Below are 25,717 nucleotides of genomic sequence, written 5' to 3'. Positions count from 1 at the left end.
GAGCTATAATTTAGCGCGAGCTGCGTTCCAGGCTTAAAGCAAGAAATAAATGAAATAAGAGGGAAAAAACCGTTAACACTGCTCTTGGAGTCAAGAAAAATGCACAGAGCAGTAAAAAGTAAGTGACAAATGAGTGAAAACTCTCCAATTTTTCGCTAGAGCTGCGTACTGAAAAACGAAAAAAGAAAAGATTTTCGCTAACGAAATTTTGTATGGAAAATTTCGGTTCGCTTCAGCTGTGTACTATGCTTTAGTATGTAAAAGCTAAAATAAAGCCTTAACTACATTGGCTCAAAAAGTGAAAAAGGAAAAAAGAGAAAATTTTCAAACGCATTTTTGTATAGTTTTTCGGCCTGAAAAATTAAAACAAATGATGGAGAAAACTTATTTTTTGGTCTTATAAACAATTTGTATACTCTTTTTCACAAAACAATTGCGCTATAGCCAGAAAAAAAAATGATTAGGCTGAGGTAGAATCGTGGGTGTCCAGGATCGATCCCAAAGAAAGCAAAAAAAACTTGGTTAAAAGTCCAAAAACTCCAAAATAAAAGAACCAATCATTAATATATTAGTTTCTTACCACTTTTTTCTTAATTTGTTTAAAACTTATGTTTTTTACTTATAATAATACGGTAGGTACAGTGCTGCTAAAAACATTCCGGATTTTTTTGTCATTTTCATCAAATAAAATTTTAAAATACAAAACTGGAACAAAATATTGTTTTAGTATTTTTTCTACATCCTTAATATATCAATTAAGGAATTTGAACACAAAATAATGTTCTTTAATATATTAAAAAAATTTAAAAATCGAAAAATGAAGGAAAGTCAGAATTTCGTCTGTGCAAAACTAACCGGATTTTTCAAGGATTTCGATTCTCGTTGCTGAGGTAACGGTTTTAAGCGTCACTTCTGTAAAATTTTTGTTTGCAGTGACAAACAAAGTTGTTAGCTTTGTGAATTGTACAAATTATTTAATGGAATAACGAAAAAAACGCATTATAGTCATAAAATTCGTTACTAGGTCGTAGAACACTTTCAAGTCGAAATAAAACCAAATGTTATCCCTTTGGGATGTTGTAAATTGCAACGTCAAGTGAGTATGATATCGTCAAACAGTAAAAAAGAGAAAAATCAGTTAAAGCAGATCACTAGGGTGGATGCGATAACAAAATATTCCTAAAAACTGATAGGCGAATAAAGAGTTTTTGATTAAAGATCCTTTTGCGACTTCTTAATCGATTTGTGAGGAGCTTAATCTGCTTTCAACATCAAGTACAGTAAGGAAGGCTTTGAGAGATTTGGTATTAATCTCTTTCCGCTCGGAAAAAAGCCATTCCTTAATGCTAAGCATTGTCTAAAGAGGTAGGCAATGAAAGGATCTTAAGAAAAACTTTAAATTTTAAAATGAAAATACTTCATTATGCTTGTATTTACAAAAAATCATCTGAATTGCTTGATAACAAAACGGAAAAATATGTTTTTCAATGATTAAAGCAATTTTAACTTGTTCTATTCCGATTGTAAAATGGCAGCCAGGCGCTAAAACATAGACATGTTTGAAACCAAAAAAATGTGCTCCCTACCGTGAAACTCAGAAGAGGATCATTGATGGTTTGGGGTTTTTCAGCTGCAGGTTCTACCCCGTTGCACTAAATCAACGGATTTATGAATCATTTCCAGAATGGAGAGATGTTGGAGTCGATAATGGCTCCATAAAAGGAGAAAGAAATGCCTTTACATTGGCTTTTCCTGCAAGTTAAGATGCCAAAAATTCTTAAAAGCTCGTAAAACGGTATTTCGGGGTAGACAACACTCCTGGTATGACATAGCCGCAACAATTATCTGACTTGAACCCGATTGAAAATTTGTGGGTCATCTTTAAGTGACAAGTAGAGAAGAAAAAGCACACCTCAGCAACTAACGTACTTGTAGCTTTGAAAAATAACTAGGAGCATATTCCTAGTTCTATTTTATTAAATTTGGCCGAGTCCAAGTCTCATTGGGGCCAAGCAGTTTTCGAAAACAAAGGTTTCTCAACAAAATATTAACTTTAAACATTAACATTAAAAAATCCGGTTAGTTTTTCACATCCGTAATTCTGGCTTTGCTTCATTTTTCAATTTTTAAATTTTTGTAATGTGTCAAAGATCATTATTTTCTGTTGAAATTGCTTAATTGATATATGAACGACCTAGAAAAAATATTAAAACAATATTTTGTTTTAGTTTTGTGTTTTAAAATTTTATTTGATGAAAATGGTAAAAAAATCCGGAATGTTTTTAGCAGCACTGTATATCAAATACAATCTTTTACAACTATTACAAATGAATACTGTCCCAAGCGAAATGCTTGAGAATAATCGGTGGCGGGTCTCAGGAGAGAGCGGGCTATGTCCACGATACACTCAAATTAAGCGAATCGAAGAAAGAAAACAAGTAGAATCCAAGTGGGCTAATTTCGCGGTGAGCGGTATCCGAGTGACGGCTCCTGAATAATCGTTTGGAAAGCGCCTGTCTCTAGAAAAACACTAGAGAACAAACGGTGAGCGGTCTCTGGATGACAGGCTCCTCAGTATGTGACTAAAATTCAAATTCCCAACAAATGAAATTCATGCTCATGTGCCCAATGTGTACACTAGGTGTGTTTTTTTGTTTATCTATATAGATTTTGTGCAAAAAAACGACATCGAGATTTTTGAAATGAAAACAATTTACGTGTTAATTACAACAAAAACTTTATCTGTATAGATTTTTGAAAAATCCAGATAATTATCCAGATTTTACTTTCTCTCGATAGAAAACAGTACTGCCAAGGTTCACTACACTTATTAAATGTCAGATTCCAATAAACGACAGCTGCAGTTGACAGATATATGACAAAAAATATTTAATATTTTAAATTGAATTCAATTAGGAATAACAAACAACACAAATCAATGTAAGTATAAGCATATTTTTTGGAAAAAGATGAAAATTGTACGATAAACTTTGGTTTTTTTTTTTAATTTAATAATTTTAGGATTCACGTGTTTGCAAGAGTGCGATATCTTCCCCAAAATTAAAGAGAAAAACCTGAAAAGGAGATGGAAAGTAAATCAATTTATTCTTAAAATGAGCTAGCGTATTTATCTTTTTTTCTAGGAATTATTTCACAAAAGAAGAATTCTGTGTACTGTGCGCTTGGGTCTTATCGTGTCGGTACCTTCAACCCTCACAGCCAAAATGTAATGTAAAATGCTCTTGGAATGCCCGCTCGTTTGCGAAAACGTCTATTCTTAGACGATCAACATGAATAAATGATAACAAAGCTCTTGTTGTTAGTAAATTGCCTCATTAGAATGCCCACCACAAAAACAGTCTCTTACATTTTTAAAATGATACACGTCATGTATGTGCGCTGCGAAGAAAAGCAAATACAAACATACCTCCCGAAAAATATTCCCCCAGAAAACACTTTTCAGCCCAAACAGCAGACAGCAACAAGCAAGACAATCCTAACATTGCATTATGCAGCTCATTCAACACCCAAAAATCCTTCAGCTCCCGTTGATGAAAAACCATTTTATAAGAGATCGCTTCACTGCGTTCAAACTTGGACGACATGTGCATGATAAGTGAAGTGTGGAAACAAATGGCATGTTGAAAGTGGTAATTGTTTCAGAGCATCATTTAGCTCCCCAATTGGTTGCAGGTAATATTTTTATTGATTCTCCTTTTTTGGTTCGATATATTCCTTATGTACTCTGCCTGCATTGATGTCGTTTTGTTTCTGTAGGACATGTCTTCTACAAATGGGTCTAAAGCCCCCATCGAGATCCCGAGAAAATCTGCATGAATCTTCTTCGCAATTGCTTTCCCCTCCTAAACAGTTATGCAGAGGGAGGAATTGAGGCAAAACACATGGATTCCCAACCCAACTTAACCAACCCTACAACTGGACATCCGGGTCTGAACAACTCGAGTACAGCAGACTTTTTAAACTAAGTTTATCCATGTATTATATTTGTTTATATTTTATAACTTTGTCATTATTATTTAACGTTAGACCCCCTTTGTGCCATCAAAATTTTTAATGTATCTTAGAAATAAGTTATTTTATTATTAAATTGCAAATTGCAAAATTAAAACGTAATCCGTTTTGCTTTTTCTCATTAAGATTTATCTGACAAGTTTCCAATGCGATATGAAAATTAAATGAACAAATTTGTGCGCGCCTCACTGCATAATCTCGGAACTGCACTTTTACATCAGACTTACAAAATGTTTCCATACAAAATTCAACACATAACTTTGTATTAGTTTTAAGAAATAAATAACATACTCAAAGAAAGAATTACTCAGCTTTTGACAAAATTTACCTATATATTTATTTAACATTTAACATTTTTGTTTCATGTTTTTTTTTTTTTTTCATAAGTAGGTACCTACTCAGTAAATACTCTTTTACTAATTTTCATTATCATACATACACAAAACAAAAAAAAAAAAACAATCACCGATGCCGAGGGCACTTCGGTATTCCATAAATCAAGGCGACCACTGCCGTCGACAGAAGCGAACAAGGCGGGATGAATTGGAGACCATAATATAATTTGAATTTTCTTCAAATGAATATAATGGTTTAGTGTCCTACAAGTAAATACAAAAAATGTAATACATATTGGTCGTTATAGTAGATATTAAATTTCACCTTAAGACTCCATAACTTAATTGTCCAATCAATGGACGATGTAAGAAACAAATCACCAAAATCTGTTGTAGATTGATTTGGATGAGTTGATATTCCCGTCACTGGACCCAAATGTTTCTCATAGACTTCAGACACACCCGAACGTATTCTATGTCGATAAGCTTGAGTAGAAACAACAATTTATTTATAAGCAAATGGAAAATCACAACAAACTTTTACCATAATAAACATTGCCATCTTCACATGCAACTGATAGCAATTGGGTTCGATTGCCGTGGCTGCATTTCCAGTGTATCTTGCGGCATCGACAACATATCTAAACTCCATGAGCAAAGCTTGCCATCGGATGAGATCGATAACACATTGTCTGCATTCTGTGTGCCAACCATTTGCAAACAATACACTGGATGCGTATGTGCAGTTGCACTTAGAGGTGTCCTCTGGTCCTCTGGATGGGTGTGCGCTTTTCCACTCGATTATTCCATAATACAATATGACCGGAATACGTTCCACAGAGTATAAGGTTTTGATTGAATTTAGCAAAGCATGTTGACATAACGGCACTTTGACAATGGAATACATCTTCGGGTGCTTGTTTTTTATATTTTGTGTTCCAGACCATTACAACACCATCTGGTTCATTGTGACTCTCCTTAAAAAAGTTATTGGGTTTTAGATAGAATCGTAGAAAAAAATACAAATGCAAACCTCATTATTGTGATATGAAACAACAACCAGTTCAGGAAAATGTGTTGTTGTCGGTCTTCGTGGAAATCTCGATTCAATGACAACCTAGCATGTGTCCTCTCATCGTTTGACTCCTATCACCACCTCCAATGTATTCGGTGTAGATGTCGACATTCTCAGATAGAGCCCTTTCGATGACACGACCAGCGGGTAAAACAAACCTTTGAAAGTCCGCCGACAAGATGATCATCTGTTTTTGTTCTTCCGATAGTTCCTTAACTGAAAGCACAAATGTTAAATTAATGTAAAGAGAGAGAAAAAATTCACTTACTTTATTTTTCTCTTCAGGTTCTTTTTTGTATTCAAGTGGTGTTATGGCTGATGCAACTTCCTTCATAGTGGGCAAACCATGTGGTAGAATTCCTGGTGGTAGTTTGGAATGGAAACCATTGTCGATGTGTGGCAGCGATCTCTGTTCGTCATCTCCTTGGGCATCATAAGTAAGCATAGGTAAAACAGGAACAATTCTACGATTTTTTTTGTTTGTTTTTTTTTTTCTCTCATTTTGTTTAGAGCTTTGTTTTATTAAATTTTAATTTAAAAAAAAAAAAGCAAAAGCAAACTTTTTGACAGACAGTTGTCAAAGTTAATGTCCAGTGCTGCCAAACTTTAACACGGATTCCAAAAATCTCGATGTCGTTTTTTTGCACAAAATCTATATAGATAAACAAAAAAACACACCATAAACAAAAAATACCAAGACTGGAAAATTTCGTACGTCTTTCCCCCCAAAACCCTTTTGTGTACATTGCTGTCTGTGAATATATGTGAAAGCCACCACGTTGGTAAATGACGTTAACACGCACACATTTATAGATTCACGACATTCACCACACATTTGACACGAACACAACGATAGGTTCACGACATTCACCACACCTCGCAGCTTGTAGGCAAACGTCAGTTGACCGCCGAGTTTCCAGTCTTGGTATTTTTTGTTTATGCACCTACTAACGTGTTCACCAAAAATTATTCAAACTTCCAAGGCCTAAGGTGCGTTCTTTTTCTAACAATAGTCAACGATCGTTGTTATGTCAAAAATTATTGTTGAAGTGTCATTGTTAGAAATCGTTGAATTTTTTATAAACCATTTAGGAACGATTTATTGTTAGAGATTTGGTGTGTTTTTTATTACAACTGGTCTTAACTGGACAAAAAAAACGCAGTCGGGGCTAAGCAATTTACATGTTAAATACAACAACACTTTAGCCCCGTGGGCTTAGTTGTTTAGCCCGGAGATTTCTCTGGGCTTAACTTTTTGAACAGTTTTAAATCTGTGCTACCAAACTATTTTTTTCAGAAATTTTTTAGAATTTGTTTACAAACGTGAAAACTCACGTTTGGAATGATAACATGTATTTAACTAGGTTTACTAGCATACATTAGGGGTATTCACGATCCGATGCAACTGGTCTAGTATCATTGCAAAAGTGTAAAATCTTGCAACACTACAACAACAAAATATATGGATTGAAATTTTACAATGGTCTTGCACTTTTGCTATACCCTAACCCTATTGCAAAATAAAAATACAATGGTGTAAAATTTTTTTGACAGATGGCAGCTCGCCGTCGCGTGTCGCCCATGATGAACAGTTTATCTTTTTTATTCTTATTCTTTTTTATTTTGTTTCTTTTGATGTAATTTGTGAAAATAAATTAACCCGAACACAACAAAGAATGAAATTATAAAAAAATTAAAAAAAAAGAAGAAGCATCGGTGGAAAGACAACTCCGTAAAAAAAAAGAGTGAAGAAATCATATCATGGATTCCATTCAATATTTACTATAGATAAGAAGAGGTGCGTTCACGATCTATTGTAAAAAAATAAAATTTTACACTTTTACTAGGCCTGTTGCACCAGATTGTGAATACCCCTATTATTGTATTTTTATTTGTAAAACATACATAAAAATAAAGGAAAACCTCGAAAGCGAAAAATATGACAACTCTAAATTGTTGTTGTGTCTTGTGTTTTCGGAACATTCGTTTTTTTCGATGCGTTTTTTTGTCCAGTTAAGCCCGGTGGTAATAAAAAACACACCTGTTGTTAGACTGTCAAACCACCAGCTAATTTTTTTTTGAGAATACTTTTATTTCCATTATTATAGCAAAACATTTTGTTTTTTATTTAAAATAAATTATCTATCATCAAAAAATTACAAAACTCTCTTTTTATTTTCATTTTTTCCTCTTATTTCAAAAGAAAAAAAATCTTTGTGTTCGTTTTGTAAACAAAACATCCACTTTGACACATCAACAATCTCATGAATGTTCAACTCATATCATGGAGGTGAGTTGGAAATAGTTCCGATTTGTAACTATTTGACACTTCAAAACGAGTTTAGGAACGATGTTCATCTGTCAAATAGTTACAAATCGTAACTATTTTGTAGTTAAGGAAGGACAAAAAAGTTAACGATAGTTAACAATAGTTAACTATTGTTAGAAAAAGAACGCACCTCTATGCACTGGTCAAAAACCTTTATAAAACCGACATAAATTAAATATTTAAAATGTGTTCTTAAAAATTACCTAGATCCCTTAATTTCTTCACTTATTTCAAACAACTAAACAAACAGATCTAAAAAGCCAACACCCTTCAAAATTGACATTTAAAATTTGTTGTTGTACAAATGTCATCCCGGTAATTTTGATCAACAAGTGTTTTGTTTACATTTTCATTATTTTATAATTATTAATTTCATAAATTTATCATCAATAATTTTAAATAAACCATAGAAAATATAATTTTTCACATTATTTTTTATAAGAAAAAAGTCATTTCATAATGATTTATATTGAATTTCTATTCAAAATATCACTCCAAAATAAGCACTAAAAAGTAGCGTTTTGTTGGTAAATAATCAGCTGATCAATACTGACATCGATGACAAACGTCAATTTTTGTGACGAAAAAAAATATGGCTGCGGTTTGCTGCATTCCGACAAAAATATTTTCTTTTGTTAAATAAATTTTATAAATTTTAATTTTTACTGTGATTCATTTAAATAATATATACAAAAATGGAAAATACTGAAACAAGTATGGACGAACTTCATATCGAAGAAATGAAAGGTATATTATTTATTGAAATTTTTCTTAAATATCGGAAATTGTGTACTTTCCAAAAACTATTATACATTTGCTCTCAATTTTTTGTGTAAAAATTTATTTTGCTTCTTTTGTTTTGAAAACAAAATTAGATTTCCAAAATTGTATAGAAAATATACATAGCTTAATGAGACACACCTTCTCCCACTCTCAATTGCTTCACACACATTTGGCTTTGGCCAAAAAAATTGTTTACAAAATTAATTAATTAGTAGGCATTTTTGTGCATTTATCTATTTTTCTAACTTTTTGTTCATTCCATTGTCTTGCTCTTCCAACACCATAATCTTTCTATACACTCTGTGTCATATGATTATAGCCATAATTTGCTTCCCCTTTTTTTGTTGGGCTTCTGGAACCCTTAATGGCTATGTAGGTAGATTTTAACATGAACATTAGGGTGGTTCTTACTTGGGACATGCAGTTGGATAGCCGCCATCTCTATTGGAATACTGAGCAAAATTTTCCCTAATTTGTATAGATTTTTATTTGACCCCCTTCCTCTCCCGGATTCAACTTGAAGTTTTCATGTACAAAAATTTTATATGGGGTTTTCAGGATTGTACCGGGAGCCTAGACAGTTGAAATAAAAATTCGCAAAAATTAGAGAATTTTTTTGTTCGCTATGTAGAACTAATTGATGGCCATCCACCGTGGAATTTCGGCAAAAAGCAATATACGGACCACCTTAATGTAAATACCTATACCTACTTTTGAAAATTCGAATTCAATTAAAACTAATGTAGAATTCCAATGAACCAAAAATTCGATCTGCAGTCGACTTGCAGTCGCTACTTTTTCCTTAAATGAATTCCAATGAAAAAAAAAATTCGCTACTTTTTCCCGAAGAATCGATCCTTTTTAAATCTCTTTTTTGAGACAGATTTACAAAAATTTTCACACACAATACAATTTTGCCAAAGGGAAAACGTCAAACCAAACTAAAATTTTGTAGAGAAATGAAGAACTAGAGACAATTTTTGTTTATTTCTGAAATATAAATCATTTTTAGTGAACAAAATAAACAAATTTTACGTTGTTTTGTTCTAACTTTGATGTTTTGTGAATTCTTTTGATTTTCATAAGTCACTTGGACACAAATATATTCACAAAAAAGAGATCGCTACCTCTTTTGATTTCCTAAACAGCCAAAAAGTATCGACTTTAGTAGCGATTTTAGTAGTAACTGCAAGTGGTTGAAAGGAATTCGACATAATACACCCATTAAGTGGTGCTCCATTAATGCAAAAAGCTTCGTCGTTTTTTGAGCAGCAAGAAAAAAGATTAGGCCTTTTCTGTTTGACGTATTTGTTACTCTTCAAAGTAAGCCTTTTTTAACTACTAGGCCCACAAAAGATAGATAACGGGGTTTAAAAAATCATTTACTTTAATATTAAGACTCCAAGAAACATTTCTGCATCAACAAATCTGAATTGCAAGAAACTTCAAGTAGTTTCGAGTTGAAACGACAGTGTTTTTCAAAGTTCAAAATTCGATATCTCAAAAATTTTGCCCGTTAGAGCCATTCTGATGGATTCTAATTCAAAAGGTCAAATGCCAATAGAAATGTAAAATTTGGTTTCTGTGCTAAAATCTGTCTTGCCAATTAATACTGTCATTTATGGAAAAATTGATCTTAAAAATAGTTTTTTGTTTTTTTTTTCTTCAATTTTTCTCAAAATCTTCTGAAAGAAAAGTGTAGTTTTTGTACATAGTCTTAAATAAAAAGTTTTAATCTAAATAACGGCATTACAAACTCTTCAAAAATAAAAAAAAAATGTTCGCTATTTTTTTTAAATTAAATTCCTCAAAAATCTAAAAAATATTATTTTTCTAACAAAAAAAATTAGATAGGTAAAAACATAACAAAGTCATTTCTTACCAGTTTTTTTTTTTTTTAAATCCAACCATTTTTGTAATATAAAAAATAAAAAACCAAAACCTCTTTCGATAAGAGGTCTTTTTTTTTGACAGGAATCGTCAAAAACAAAATTTTTGACACCCACCCCACTTTTTCGCCCAACCGCCCCTTTCATTACCCATTTATCCTAAATTTTCCCATCACTCATATGCTACTATTAATTTTTTTTCCCAAAATTATTGGCGCTGGTCTACATGGTCTAAAACCAAGTTGTTATCGCTTTCCAAATATGAGCTTCATCTAAGGTGAGTTCATTGCTGTCCTTTAGGTTGAACTGGAAAAACTCAATGCTAGTTGCTAGGGCGTCGATGTTAGCATATCTCATGCCCACAATAGTCTGTATTTTCAGCTGTTGACTAAATCGACATCGCTGAATATTTTTTTTTCTCTGCACCGAGACGTTAATTTAGTGACCCAGAGTGTACATCCACACACTTGATTTTAGATAAGCGGCTTATTGACTTGATGTTTGTGTAATGTATTTGTACATGGGTTGGCGTTCAAAAAAGCCTCTTGGTCTCCACACTATTCAGGCATAAGCAAAAAAATAGACCGGCACCGGGCGACCACACTCAATTCCCAACATTCAGTCAGTCCCAGAAACTAGATGAGTTTCTATCTACCTTATTCACTAATAAATTAATTTTTACTTAACTTAAGTTTATAGTTTGTTCCCGAGTGCGTGGTATCGTGTCGTGTAACGAAGCGTAGAAATATGTTGTTGTTGTTGCTGTTTTCTTATTCATAGAAAAAAAAAATAATAAAGAAAAATCATTTTGTTTTTGTCAAATCTCTTACGTTAGAATCAGCTGGTTTAAAATCAGGGATGACATAACCCTTCAATCTTTATCTTGGAAAAAAAAGTTAGTGTAATATAGATAAATTTATGTACAGAAATTGTATTTATTTGTGTGTATGTGTTTAGGCGATTTGCGAAGGGTGACCGAATCAAATTTGCGATTTTCAGTTTTGTATTTCAATTCTTTCACTGCAAAAGCTTCGGCAAAGGTTGTTGGTTTGTGAATAAAAAAAAAAAACAAAAGTGTGCCTAGTTAAAAATATAATAAAATTATTATTAATTGCAATTCATTGGTTTGTAACCTGCCTACATCAATATTATTTATATTTTTGTCATACTGATAAAGAAGTGTTTGGTAAAGAGTTGAACAATTCTTGTTATTGTTTCGCAGTGACTTGTAGGTTTTTCCATTTGCTAAAAAAAAAAAATAAACATAAACTTTATCAACTCTTTGCAATACAAATAAAAATTATACTGTATTATGTTATTGTGATTGATTTTGTTCTATTAGAGCAGTGAATCATTTTTTTTCCAAATGTTTAAATATTAAAGAAAAATATTTTCTTTGTTCTTGACGGTAAGTTTAGTTGTTTGGATTAAAAATATATTTAAACAACGGTCGGAATTTTTTTTTATTTATTTAAAATCATCTAACTTGACCTTCGTAAGATACTTATTGTTTGTCACATTATTCAAATATGTCTTGGATTTCTTTTCGATCTTAAACGGCCAATTCCAACACCAATAGTTTTTAAATATTCTGCCATATTGAGAATTAGTCCAATTCGTTGTCAATTGTTCCCTAAATGTAGTATAAACATGCAAAGAAATGTGTTCCACATCGAAATGTGATTGGAGAAATTTATTTTATAAATATGTATGCTGTCATGACTTTGGGCCATAAAAGTGGGATGGTTTAGTATGAAAATATTTTCATGTCACTTTTGGGTACAATTTTAGTGTATAGGTTTTACTCCAGTAACCAGTACTTGGAGTATAGGAGTCACTCGGTTTTTTAAAGATTTATTTATATAAAACCTATTTGTATTAGATGTAACTTCTGAAAGCTGCCAAAATTTTTAATGACTACCAGCCCGTTAACGATGCATCAATGTTAAAATTTAAATTTTCGCTGTTTATGACCTAGTGCAATATTGGTACTAGTCCTTTAGTTAATCGATATAAATACATTTTCTCACACAGGTATTTAGCCTTAGTTCTGTAAATGAATACCGATTTATGAGTTAAGACTCGAGATTCCTCAAAATAAACAAATAGTTATACTAATTGTTTAGTTCAGTCAATGGGGAAAAATATGAACAAAATTGTGACGTCAGCTAAGTTTGAATGCAGTATTGAAGAGGGGTTCATCCTGAGTATAAATCTCAGTTTGCGTATTGTTTGGTTTTGAAAAACGCATTAGCCTCAATATCTCGAGAACAACTGGTCGGACAGACAATTTGCAAGGACTTTTTAGATTGGAAATATAATTACATTTCTTTTTCTGCTACAAAATTTTTCTCTAGAAGTTATAATTTTAGAGTAATAGTCAATTTATAAAGTCAATTCAAAAGAAGTGACGCAGAAAATGTTGATCCTTCTTTATTTCTTTACTATTTTTTTCAAAATGGTTTCAACGATTGTGATTATACATATCTATTCTAATTAAATTGCATTTTTAGTTTTTCTTTAAAAATACGCATGTGGCGTTGCCGTTTTGTGTGAAATTTAACATATTTTTATTCTTTTTAACGTATAACTCGCAGATGGTTCAACCAATTTTATTGAATATTTTAAGAATGATATTTTTTTTATTATTTGAAAAAGTGTAAGTTGTTTACTTTTCATTTTTACTTGCGATAAAGGTACTATAGGGAAAGTTTAGGATTCGTAAAAAAAATCGAACTCGAGATAACAATTTTACATGACATTACGATGATGGAGAATGCCAAAAAAGTGGATCCGGCCATTCTGTCTGTCTGTCCGTCTGTAAGTTTCTCGAGCTACAGCCTAAACTACTGGATCGATTTTCTTCAAACTTGGTAGTTAACAGTTTTGGGTGATTCCCCAGAGGACAAATTTAATTTTTTAGGACCAAAACTAACAGTACCTGTATAACGGAAATAGAAAAGTTAATTTATTTCAAAAACAGCTCCAACGATTTTGATTAAAATTTTCCTGTTTAGTGTTACACATAAGAGTCTTCTATTGAAATAAAAAAAATATTGTTTGTACCGTTATTGACGGTACCTGTCATAGAAGGGTTTTTTTATTTATGAATTTCTCGTAAACGACAAAGTAGATTTCAACCAAAATTTTTATACAGAAACCTTAAAATAAACGTTTTATAACAATTTTATAAAATTTTCAAAAAAAAAAACAAATTTTTACAAAATATTTGAAATTTTTTTTTTGAGAAATCAATTTTTTGAAAACGGATTGATGAATTTTATTGAAACTTAGTTTTTATGTGTTGAATTATATTTTCTTATAAATGGCATACCAACTTTTTTTGAAAAATGTTGGAACATTTTTAGATATAAAAAATTATTTTTTTAAAAAATGGGTCTAACGATTTCGAAATTCTTAAAACTTTTTTTATACAAGAAATCAAATGGCATACTTAGTTTTGTGTAAAAGATCATTTAAAACGGTATTAAATTAATTATAAAAACTAATATTGTTCAATAAAAAGCTTTAATATTAGAGTTATGTTTACCATTAGAGCAAGTACGTGCGACCCCAGTCGTGCATTTTAATTTCGGTTTTCCTAAACGTTAAAAGACAAGCTTATATTTTAAATATATTACTCATAAATATAATGTACTTTAAAGAATAAAATAAAGTTAATCATTATGCTAAGAATACCAGAACAAAAATCCTTCTATTCAATCAATGGATCAGAAAATTTATAATAATAAGCCAGATATTATGATAATACAAACAGTATCTGGATATGATTGTAAAGTCTAAAATTCTATCAACCTCTAATTCCTCTTTCATCTTTAAATATTAATCTCAAATCCAAGAATCTTGTCGTATTCATGTAATTTTTTAAACAAAAACACTACAATGTAACACGAAAAAAACTAATATGATAATCTCTACAAAATAGAAAACCTACGCATGTTTAAAATCCAAAGTCTATTGCAGACACATTCCCACGCTATCGTCGAATGCATTGTTTTTTGCATTTAAATGTATACTTCTTTGTTTCCTAGACTTTTGTGCATTATTATACTAATTGGTTCTACTCATATATTACTCTCTTGTTATTTTTCAACCCCTGTGCAATTTGCTTTCACAGAAATATAACATGCATCACACTATAGTGGGCGAAAAAACAAAATAGAATTGAATTTGGCATAAGAACAGTTGTCGATTGTTGTAATCTTAATTTATCTTATATTGTTAATTATTTGGTAATAAATTTTTGAATATTTTTTTCTTAGTGTCAAGTCAAAGGCTTGTGTACATTTTTTTATTTATCAACTAATTCAATTAACTTTAAAGAAGAAATTGACGACCGCTCAATAATAGTGTTCAAGTTCAATGCAAATTTGTATCGATTGAAGCTCTTTGCAGACTTTTTTTATGTTTGTTGTTGTTATTTCCGTAAGTTTTCAAATAAAATAAGAAAACGAACAAAAATTGAATGTTCTTGCCATAATTACTGTTAACTTATCAAAACACAAAAACTTTAAACTTAATTTCAACTTTTTTATTCTTCCTATTTCAGAATATGATACATCCAATGATAGTTTAAAAGAAGCCCAAATCCATTCATTAGATGATGGAGGCCAACAAAACACATCCGGAAACATTGAAAACCTTCAAGGATCCCCCTCAAATCGAAATTCAACAAATTTTACTGAAAGCACACCCAATCCCAAACCATTGACAAAAGGAGGTACAGTTAACTCCTCGACAGACTCAACATTTGCCCCTGCTATAAGCACAGCCGATGCATCATTTGCCGAATCTCATATATTGCCCAATGTTACAGAAATTATACGACAAGTGCCAACGTCCACGCGTCACTCATTACTTCCCTGGGGAGCACCATCTCGCATATCAATAATCAATACGATTTCTTTTAATTCCACCGAATCACAAAACAGCGGCGAAATGGCTCTGAGGCCAGGCGAAATTGTTATGAGAAATCTCTTTACAGATTTCACAGTTCAAGCTGAAAAGAAAATCGAATTGGTGATGTTGGAGAGTGCAGACAAAAATTTAGCTAAATTATTGCAACGCGGCGAAGATCAGCAATTTGATCAGTTACTTTCTGCACTTGGATCAGTCGCTGAACATTGTTTGCCCTCACTTTTGCATACAATACTCGCCTGGCATAGACGTCAGCTATCCGATGTAGAAATTAAGAATGATCTCAAGCGTATGGAGAAGAGCACAGCTCCAAAGCCAGTTATTGACATGGACTTTCAACTTCAACGTCGTGAAGCAGCAGTAGAGTTTATTTTTTGCTTAGCTTTAATCGAGATACTCAAACAACTCCCAGTACATCCTGGACACGAGGATATTATAAGAAATATTGAAAATCTTGCATTTAAACATTTTAAATACAAAGATGGACTGCAAAATAATCCAAATGCAAACAACATTCATATGATAGCAGATTTGTATGCGGAAGTAATTGGTGCTTTGGCACAGAGTCGTTTTGCCTCGGTGCGCAAACGATTTATGAGTGAATTGAAAGAGCTTCGTACTAAAGAACCAAGTCCGCATACAACACAGAGTGTAATAAGTCTTTTGATGGGCATGAAATTCTTTCGGGTGAAGGTAAGATTATTAGTTGTTAATCCTTGAAAGATGATAAGAAATATATGTTTTATTTTACAGATGGTACCTATAGAAGAATTTGAAGCATCATTTCAGTTTATGCACGAATGTGGACAATACTTTTTAGAAGTCAAAGAAAAAGATATTAAGCATGCCCTGGCTGGACTTTTTGTTGAAATTTTAGTTCCTGTTGCTGCGGTAAGAATTGTATTCAACTAAACTAAATTCTACAATGATTTCAACATTTCTTTTTTTGAGTTGAAGTTTTGAGACAGCTTTACAAAAAAAAAAAAACAGATTAACTTCCTTAAAACTGTAACCAGCTATAATGGAGTTTTATAAGATGAATTTTTGTAGTTCTTTGATATTCTCCAAATGCTTTTCCAAATATCATAAAATGTATGAGTTTTCTGGTAAACTTGTGATTTTTACTATTGTTTTCTTTATAAAAATAAGTTCATGAAACACTGTTTTGATCACTCATTTTTCAAAGAGAATTAGCCTCAAAGTCAAAAATGATTAGAAACATGAAAAAATGAAAAAGCTTTATAAAGTTAATATCCGAGCAACCAAAAAAGATATAATAAATTTTTAAACACATTTACAAAGAATAAAATTTCTTCTAAAAATAAAAACCTACCATTATAATTAACAGAAAAACTATCATTAATATGAGAAAAGGCATACCAAAGTAATGGTTTTCATAAATCATCGTTAAGTGGTATCAACTTTGCAGATAGAGCTTTACTGCAGAACATTTTTTTTTCTTAGAATATAACCAAAAATGACCCCTTCAATTTTCCTTGTCTTATTCCGAGACACCCTGTTTATTAGTTGTTTTAGCTCCAAAATTTTCATTATTGCCATCAGATTTACCACAGTATACATTAGGGTCCTTTTTTTAAGGCGCCCATAAATTTTCGTCACTTCCATTTCAAAATTCTGTTGGAAATACCCAAAAACATTCCTTAAAAGTTTGGGCCCTTAAAATTAAGATTTAGCACTCACCATTCGCGTTTGAAGATTTCGCATACAAAATAACTAAAGTTTTGGTAATTTTTTTTTAAATTTATACAGCTCCGCTGAATTTTATGCTATTTCGATGAATTGCCTTAAAAAAAGCACCCTAGTATAATACATCCTTGTCTGACATTATGGTGGACTCCAAAGTCATCTGTACTTCCTTTATGGAGAATATGACAATTTTTATTAATTTTATATTGTCATTCGACTACTCAATAATAAACCTCTAGGTTGTACTTCATTTTATTAATTTTTTCATATCTCTTTCCAGGCTGTTAAGAACGAAGTAAATGTACCGTGCGTTAAAAACTTCGTGGAACTTTTATACATGCAGACACTGGATGCATCAACAAAATCGAAACATCGCTTGGCTCTTTTCCCATTGGTTACATGCCTGCTCTGTGTGTCTCAAAAAACATTTTTCCTTACAAATTGGCATTACTTTCTTGCCATGTGCTTAAGCAATTTAAAAAATCGAGATTCAAAAATGAGTCGTGTTGCTCTGGAATCTCTTTATCGTCTATTATGGGTCTATATGATTCGCATAAAATGTGAATCAAATTCTGCAACGCATTCACGACTTCAGAGCATAGTTAATTCACTTTTTCCAAAGTAAGTTTTTATTTAGCAAAAACAACAATTACTAAAAATTTAAAATTTTTTTTCAGAGGTTCAAAGGGAGTTATACCACGAGACACACCGCTAAATATATTTGTAAAAATTATTCAGTTTATTGCACAAGAACGATTAGATTTTGCAATGCGTGAAATTGTATATGATTTGCTTTGCGTTGGACGCTCAATTAAGGTAAATTGCTTCATACATAATTCAAAAGAAAAATAGTAATTTTGAATATTTTTCAGCTTATTTTAACCCCGGAACGAATGAGCATTGGTTTAAGAGCCTTTTTGGTTGTTGCTGATTCATTACAACAAAAAGACGGAGAACCTCCTATGCCAAGAACTGTGGGAGTTCTTCCGTCGGGTAATACATTGCGCGTTAAGAAAACATACATCAATAAAATGCTTACCGATGATACGGCTCGAAGTATTGGCATGTCAACATATTTCCCTCATGTCCGTCGTGTATTTGTTGATATTTTACGAGCCCTTGACGTACACCTTGGACGCCCATTGATGATGACCAATACACAAAATCAAAATAAAGAACCCGACGAAATGTTGACTGGTGAACGTAAACCTCGCATTGATTTATTCCGCACATGTGTTGCGGCTGTACCACGTCTTATTCCCGATACAATGACTGCTCAAGAGCTTGTCGATTTACTTTCCAGACTTACTGTTCATATGGACGAAGAACTCCGTATGCTGACCCATCAGTCCTTACAGACTTTGGTAATTGACTTTCCCGACTGGAGACAAGATGTTGTTCATGGATATACGCAATTCTTAGTGCGTGATGTTCTTGATACATTTCCTCAATTATTGGAAAATTGCACTAGAATGTTGTATGTTTTCTTAAATATATGGCGTTGTGGCATTGCAAATGTAAACGCCTCAACAGGAAACAATAACATTAAAACGCCCACCACAGTAGCTGCGGCTGCATTGAATCCGACAAGTGGAAAAGAGACAACTAATAGTCAAATTTCAAGTGCAAGCAATATTAAGGGTACTGGAGGATTAAATACAACTTCGAGTGGAGCATCAACAATAACTTCAAGTGGTGTATCGAGCATCACTCAGACAACTGTGATAAATTTAGCTGAAAGCACAAAAAAGAACGAAGTTCCACTGATTACGACATTGCATTTTGTTGAAGGATTTGCATTGGTGTTGCTTTGTAATTGCAGGCCATTTTTACGAAAATTAGCAGCGATTATATTGAAGGAAGTGAAAAATTTGATGAAAGCTTTAGGAATACCAGAAACTGAGCCTCCAGTTATTGATGTGATTGATAAATGCTTGCCACAGGTATGAAAAGGATACAGAAATTTAGAAATTGATAAAATAATTGAGCTTTACTAATATGTTGGATTTAAAAGTCTGCTTTAGTTTGTATTAATCGTATTAAAAAGTGATCATTTCTGAAAATTTTTAAAGTTATCTGACGCAGAAGTATATTAATAGCTGTTTTTTATTATTCTCGTGATCCGGATCAGATCATTGATTTTATTTGCTTTACAACAAAAGCAGGATCTCGCTTTGTTATTGTAAAGCTAACAAATACAATGATCTGATCTGGATCACGAGGAAAATAAAACACAGCTAATGTTAAAGTCCAGTATTTCTTTTTTTTTTTATTTTTTGTGATTTTGAAAATGCACTAAATTTCACACATAAATTTACACAAAAATATTTATATATCCATAGGTCTTGGAAAAATGTTTACCACACTTGCCACAAGCAGAAAAGACTGCCATTCTCAATGCAAATGCAATCGATTTGCAATGGATTGCTGAACGCTCTAGTGGTGCTTGGTTAGCTGGAACTGATGGTAATTGCAATCAGTATAGGAACAAAATTCAAAAACTAATTTAATCAATTTGTATTATATTATTAAAGAATCATCAAAATCTTCAACATCAACATTGAATTTGTCCCAAGCCAGTAATCCCCATCAGCAACAATTTGATCCATGGGCTGTTTGTTTATTTGGATTCTTGGAAAGAAATCGTATTTTACAACAATGCCCATCGACTGTGGCTCAGGCTTGGCCAATTTGCTATTCTCGTGTAACAACTCTTTATAGTGTCATTGATCCAACGTAAGTATTATTATTCATATATTGCAGAACTTTGTATATATTTTTTGCTTTTGACTATAGGCCAGTTAGTGATAATAGAGCATCACTTTTGAGAAGCTCAGCACCCACCAAAAAGGTCCCAACAGAAGGACAGAAAGATTTATATCTGAGATTGTGGCGTAATCAAGTTGCATGTGCTATGAGATTAGTTCCACAAATTCCCAGTGTTGCTGTTCGTTGTGCTTCTCCTGATCTTAGTTTAAGGTAAGTAATTGGAATAAGAATATAAATGTTGGTTTTGGGTAGAACATTCTTTAGACATCACATAATTCAGACTTCATAAATATATACGTTTTGTGAATTTATACAAAAAAAAAAAAAAAACAAAAATAGATCAACCGGTAAATTCATTTTCAAGTACAATGCACTATTCATATTCATAACACTTATGATTTTTAATTCAATTACTATGTAAGTACTTTTTAGTAACTTAGTAGAGTCCGATAAATCCCCTGTTTTATTTTTTCGGTAAAATAAAGGTTGGATATAGTATTTTCGGGAATAATGTAAATTTGTGTGGGTTGGTATTTTGGCGCATGTTCATAAAACAAAAAAATAAAACCATCTATTCCGATCCCTAGCATAATGTTCTTAAATTAATGTTATTTGTATATTTTCTGTATCGACTTTAACATCAACATTAATGTTACACATGGAAAACACTTTGCGAGAAAAGCCTAAAATGAAATACACTTCTTTTGCGGTCGCATTAACTTATGTTTTAAGTTGAAAAATAAAAGATTTGAATGTCCAATTCTAAGAGAAGAATTTTTGAAGTTGATTGCCCATATAAGTAAACGTTTCAAGTATTCAAGACGTGCAGTTGGAGTAAATATAAAAAATAGGCATTGTGGTACTGATAGTTATTCTTTCAATTTACCTCCTTTTTATTTTAAGCATTCGTTTTCTAATATTATGTTTCCACTGTCTCCATCTCTCTCTAAATCCGTATCTTAATTTTTTTTTAATATTGAAAGTAATCTTGTCTTTTATTTTAAATAGTGTTCAAATAAAACTGATTTTTTGTTGCAAAAATTTGTTCACGGGACCGTGTTTTTTTAATTTCAAAAAATAAGTTTAACAATTGTTTTCGTATTTAAGATCCGAAAATTGTTTTCAAAAAAATAAAATTTGTTTGTGTTTTCTATAAAATAGTAGTTCCTTTTTCAAAATTCATTGAAGTCGACCTGGAATCGGTCATTAAGAAATTTTGTAACGTATATGTACATAGGTCACTCAAATTAAATAACCATTCGGATTTTGAGATTTTCAAAAAACCTTTTGGGTGGTATGCAAAGTAAAATTGAATATCACTTTGGCTGCCATGTCGTACGTTTTCGTGCGACAATCAATATGAAATTTCATGACTTGGCAGTCAAAGGGATATAATGTATTTCACAGTATTGAAAAAAACAATACAATATGTTACCTTTTCCCATTAAATTTGTAAGGTAAAGCCGGTTGTATTAGGCTTATAAAAAAATTAAAGTAGCTTCATGATAGTGCATCCTCCTCCTTATTATAGTCTTCTGGCCGTTTCAAATATTTCGATAAAATCTTTTCCTATCCTTACGCATCAGTAATTGGTTTTAGACTTTCACACATAATTCTCAATATGACTTTAAGTTGTCGCTAATTTGCAGAAATCGGTTTAAATGGTTTCTTCAAATTCTTAGCTTCACATTTTGTTGAAATTTTTACTTTTTGTTAGAAAATTCATATTTGGTTTCTGAAAAAGCATCTCTAAATCGACCTTACCTTGATGTTTTTTCTTCCTAGAGAAGAAACCTGCATTGCGAGTTATATGATTTCTTTTCTTACTTTTTTTTATAGCAGTACATTTTATAAGAAGTAGGATTTCTCGATAGTGAGTGGGTCGTTTTTATCGGATTTCTTTTCATTTGCTCTTTTCGTCTAAGACTTTCGTCAGATATCCACAATTATGATTTCAAGCTGTCGAGACGGGATTTTCGAGGTGGACAAATAACATATTTTTCTCTGCTATGAATGAAATATACTCGTGTCTCTTAACGGCAGTGATGTCTTGCAGAAAAATTTATCAATGTCATTCTTTTTCTCCTTCATTGTGGCATGTGTGCTCTTAAGAATCAGATAGTGGAATTTGGCCTTGATGCGGTTCGACGTAACTCTTGCAAACATCGTGCAATCTCAACAACTTTTTCTTAGTCTTTCAATGTGAAGTTTAGACTTTCCGCACACCCAATTCATCCCATCGCACTAATTAGGATGTTTACTAGTCTGTAAAAGTTGTTGTTTATTCGGTTTCTTTAGATTTTCGGAGTTATTTGTTTCATATACAGTAAGTTTTTTTTTTGTTGCCTGGCTTAAAAAGCATATGGGTATGGGAGACACATACATGCTGCCATACATATACTTTTTTTTTATCAAAGTGGGTCTCTGTGGTGTATGTGGTACATTTTTCTGTTGAAAAAAAATGGATTCAAATTTGGCGGCGTTGCTTAATCTTTATTTTTCTTAAACTAACTCTTAAAACTGTCCATTGAGTAGTTCAAATATATTTGCTTTTCCGTCTACTTGGCTTTTTTATTAAACTCAATTTTTATCTCTTTGAAAGGGGTGTTAGTATACGCCCATTCTTTCTCCGCGGGATCTTTTTTCGGGTGATACTCATCACATCTTAACAACGGGCGCATTGTGCGAGGTGCCTGGTAAAAACATCAAAGTTTCATTATCCGAAGCACCTTAATTCTCACTCCAATGCAGACATCCAGACTGGTTTTCATCCTTCAATGAATGAAATGGTTTATTTTAAGTCTAATTTTCACTTCCAAAACCTAGCTCTGATTAAGAATATCTCATAGTGCGACAAATTTTTGCATACCACCCATTAAGTCATTTAAAATTCCCTCAACAAGCATATGTGCACAACAAACGCATTTCATTCATTGTGCCTCTAATATAGCACAAATTGTTTGTAAAGTAATCCAAAAAGAATACCGCTTAGCCTTTGTCTTTGAATGGATAAACGATTTTGAACCATCCACCCACCTGTCTCATATTCATTTGTTTTAATCAAAAACCTTATACTTATTTGTTTCATTCTTCCATCAAGTCAGTTTCGTTGTTCATGTTAATCAATTATGCTACTGTTTATCCTTGAAGTGATCATTAAAATTTTTGTTAACCTTCTCTCATTTGTTTTTCTTTTATCGTTTCTTTATATTTTTTTTCTTACTTTTTGTCGAATGAACTGCGAATGCTGACTTTATGTAACGTCGTCGTCTACTACATGATAATAATAAAATTATCACTCAATCTAACAATAAATTAAAAAAGTTTACAAGATCAATCGGACTCTCGATCGTTGTCTGATTCCTTGGACAACATTCCTTCAAATGTTTTTGGGCCAGAAGGAATCGTAACAAGGTTTACATTGCCACTGTCATACGGTCGCAAAGAAGCCAGACAGAAGAGACTTGGGTAAAGTGATAGTCTTATATAAAAAAAAAATATAAATAAAAATAATATTTAGATACAACGAACAACTTCAAAAATGTTTACAAAAATAAGTTTCAATATTTTTATTCTTAATCGTTTGCTATAGATTTTATATTATTCGTTGTTTTCTTGATTATAAAATAATGCATTTTGATTTATATTTTTTTTTTGTTTTTAATTAACACAGTAGTTAAACTGTTGTTATGTTATAAAACTGCGCGCTTGGTATACATAGATTAGTTTTGCTTTTTTTTTTTTTACAGTTTTAAGTAAATACACTTTCATAAAATGTTTAAGTTAAAAAATTGATATCAAGAACAGAAGACTCTTTCAGGAACATATTTTCAATAAACAAAAACATTATATACATTTTTATAATACGTTCTTGCAGCACGTGAATTAACACTAATACAAAATTTTTGTTTCTCACAAAAAAAAAAAACTGTTTTGGAGAATTTTAATTTGCTGAACTCAAATCTGAAGTCAGAAATAGTTCATCAGATCGCGTTTTCGAAAGTATTAAATCGAGGACAACAGGACAATTGAATAACAATAATAAAAAAAAATATTTATCAACTACCAATTCTGAAAAGTAAAATAGACTTTAAAATGTGGTACTTTTAAGTTTTTGATTAGTTATTTTTTCAGCGTTTTCGATAATGTTTGTTATATCCTCGTTGTGTTTGTCTTTTATTACTAAAAACCTAAAAACACCAAAAACAAAAAATTTAAAAAGTATTTGTGATACCACGAATAAATTTTTTATGGGTCGTAACCTGTAAGCCTTAATTTTCCAAATGGATTATAATTTTTAACATTATTTTAGAAGTAGGTATAAGAGAAGTTCAATAAAATTTAATATTTTAGTTCTTTTTTGTAAAAATATAAAAAAATCGTCAATGCACTCCTTAAAAATGAACCTATTAAAATATGAGTTTAGATTTTCGATTTTCCATACTAATTTGCAAGTTAATTTGTGCAAAGTTAGTTTTGCTTCTCCGAGTTTTGTAATTTGAGATTTATGTATGTAAATGTTAGACTAAAAATATTTTAGTATTAAGGCCAAAGTGAATAACGTTTAAAAGATCTTAAAGAATTTTTCTCTAAAGGTATAACTACAACGTACACTTTTTGCTAAAAGTAAAAAAGTGCGAGTTTTCAAACTCATTATGCGGAAATCGTTTCTACCACCAGCCAAACAAAATTGTGTACTCTCATAAGATTTATTTCTTTATAGAACCAAAGAAATATTTTTGTATTATTTTATTAACCTACTTTATGAAATTTAAATAAACGTTATGAAAAAAATTCTTCCACTTTTGTATTGTATATCTTTAATATCTAAGGAACCAAACAAAAATGATGTATTACATACATCCCGAATATCAAAACATTTTGTTCAAACTGGTTTACTTTTTGGCTTCAACCCAAAAAATGCAATCGAAGAGTCAAAAATCCAAGTTCCAATTGAGGTTATTGGGTTCATCGTTTTTCTTATAACTTCCACGGCTAACTTTTTCTGAATTTGATTTTTATTTTCTTATCACATTTCGAAAACGTAAACCGATTGCTAGACAATACATTCATACAAAGTTAGCGAAGTTAACCCGAAAAAATTAAAACACCCGTAAAATTACCAAAAAAATTAATAAACTATTTGTTTTTTTTTTGATCGGGGCTAGGTGCTCCTCAGGGGCATTTTATGTTCAACCAACTAACTTTCTCAATTCTGTATCTTTGTGATTCGAACTGACCTACATCAAGTTCCCATTTAAAAATAAAATCGACCTCTATAAAATTTTATGAAAGTGTTGTTTTACTTATTTATGCTAAGTTATGTTTAGTTGTTTACAAAACAAAAAATTAGAAGAATGAGGTTGCTTAATTAATACAAAATTCAACAATTATTTAACAACCTCTCCATATTTTCAGTTCATCCCCGGATTCTTTGAACGCAGATCGCAGTGACAAATCAGCCATTGGATCTGCTTCACCCCAGGCTCTATATAAACTTGTCGTACCTCTTTTGAGATGTGAGGTGACTGAAGTTAGAGATGCAGCCGTAAATGCTCTTGGAATGATTAATCATGATGCCTTAAAGTAACAAAAAACTTTTTAAACAACTTCTATTGAGGAATAAAATAAATTAACATAATCATATCATATTTTCCTTCCATACAAAGGGACTTGATGGAGGAGTTGGTGGTGTTTATACGTGAAGCTGTTGACAGAAAACAAGAGAACATGAGACGACGACGTCGTCGTGATGCATTGCGTTTGCAGTTGGTAAGAGTTCTAGAAAAGATAGCAGAAAATGGCACCTTTGGTGTAAGGTAATTTGATTTTGCAAATATAAAAGCTTGTGTTTTGTTTG

The 25,717-nt window shown here is 31.7% G+C and overlaps 1 protein-coding gene and 2 long non-coding RNA genes across 8 annotated transcripts in view; 2 read left to right on the top strand and 1 right to left on the bottom strand.

Annotated features, from left to right (window-relative positions):
* The first annotated feature begins 2,827 nt into the window (after positions 1-2,827).
* LOC129910028 (uncharacterized) lies at positions 2,828-4,134 on the top strand. The gene is made up of 4 exons (XR_008771472.1): positions 2,828-2,940; positions 3,022-3,092; positions 3,144-3,693; positions 3,778-4,134. It is a non-coding gene; the product is annotated as an uncharacterized LOC129910028 (long non-coding RNA).
* A 370-nt stretch (positions 4,135-4,504) lies between these two features.
* Positions 4,505-5,842, bottom strand: LOC129909969 (uncharacterized). The gene is made up of 5 exons (XR_008771471.1): positions 5,711-5,842; positions 5,401-5,658; positions 4,912-5,344; positions 4,693-4,853; positions 4,505-4,631 (listed from the first exon to the last, which is right to left on the bottom strand). It is a non-coding gene; the product is annotated as an uncharacterized LOC129909969 (long non-coding RNA).
* Positions 5,843-8,363: 2,521 nt separating this feature from the next.
* LOC129908149 (protein furry) overlaps positions 8,364-25,717 on the top strand; it is a 52,420-nt gene continuing 35,066 nt past the window's right edge. For 2 of the 6 annotated variants that reach the window (XM_055984471.1, XM_055984470.1), the window contains exons 1-12: positions 8,364-8,518; positions 15,014-16,074; positions 16,135-16,272; positions 17,369-17,709; positions 17,766-17,904; positions 17,961-19,031; positions 19,431-19,554; positions 19,623-19,824; positions 19,885-20,067; positions 23,182-23,325; positions 25,276-25,443; positions 25,527-25,676. In XM_055984471.1, coding sequence (XP_055840446.1) covers positions 8,467-8,518; positions 15,014-16,074; positions 16,135-16,272; positions 17,369-17,709; positions 17,766-17,904; positions 17,961-19,031; positions 19,431-19,554; positions 19,623-19,824; positions 19,885-20,067; positions 23,182-23,325; positions 25,276-25,443; positions 25,527-25,676 — 3,773 coding nt within the window. In that variant the 5' untranslated portion in view covers positions 8,364-8,466. Of the gene's footprint in view, positions 8,519-11,041; positions 11,339-15,013; positions 16,075-16,134; positions 16,273-17,368; positions 17,710-17,765; positions 17,905-17,960; positions 19,032-19,430; positions 19,555-19,622; positions 19,825-19,884; positions 20,068-23,181; positions 23,326-25,275; positions 25,444-25,526; positions 25,677-25,717 lie in introns of those variants that run through there. The other 4 variants (XM_055984472.1, XM_055984475.1, XM_055984473.1 and 1 more) reach the window with 4 other exon arrangements.

Source organism: Episyrphus balteatus, chromosome 2 (assembly GCF_945859705.1).
Source record: "Episyrphus balteatus chromosome 2, idEpiBalt1.1, whole genome shotgun sequence".
In the NCBI taxonomy this organism is placed as follows: domain Eukaryota; kingdom Metazoa; phylum Arthropoda; class Insecta; order Diptera; family Syrphidae; genus Episyrphus; species Episyrphus balteatus.
This window is presented reverse-complemented; position numbering and strand designations above follow the sequence as displayed.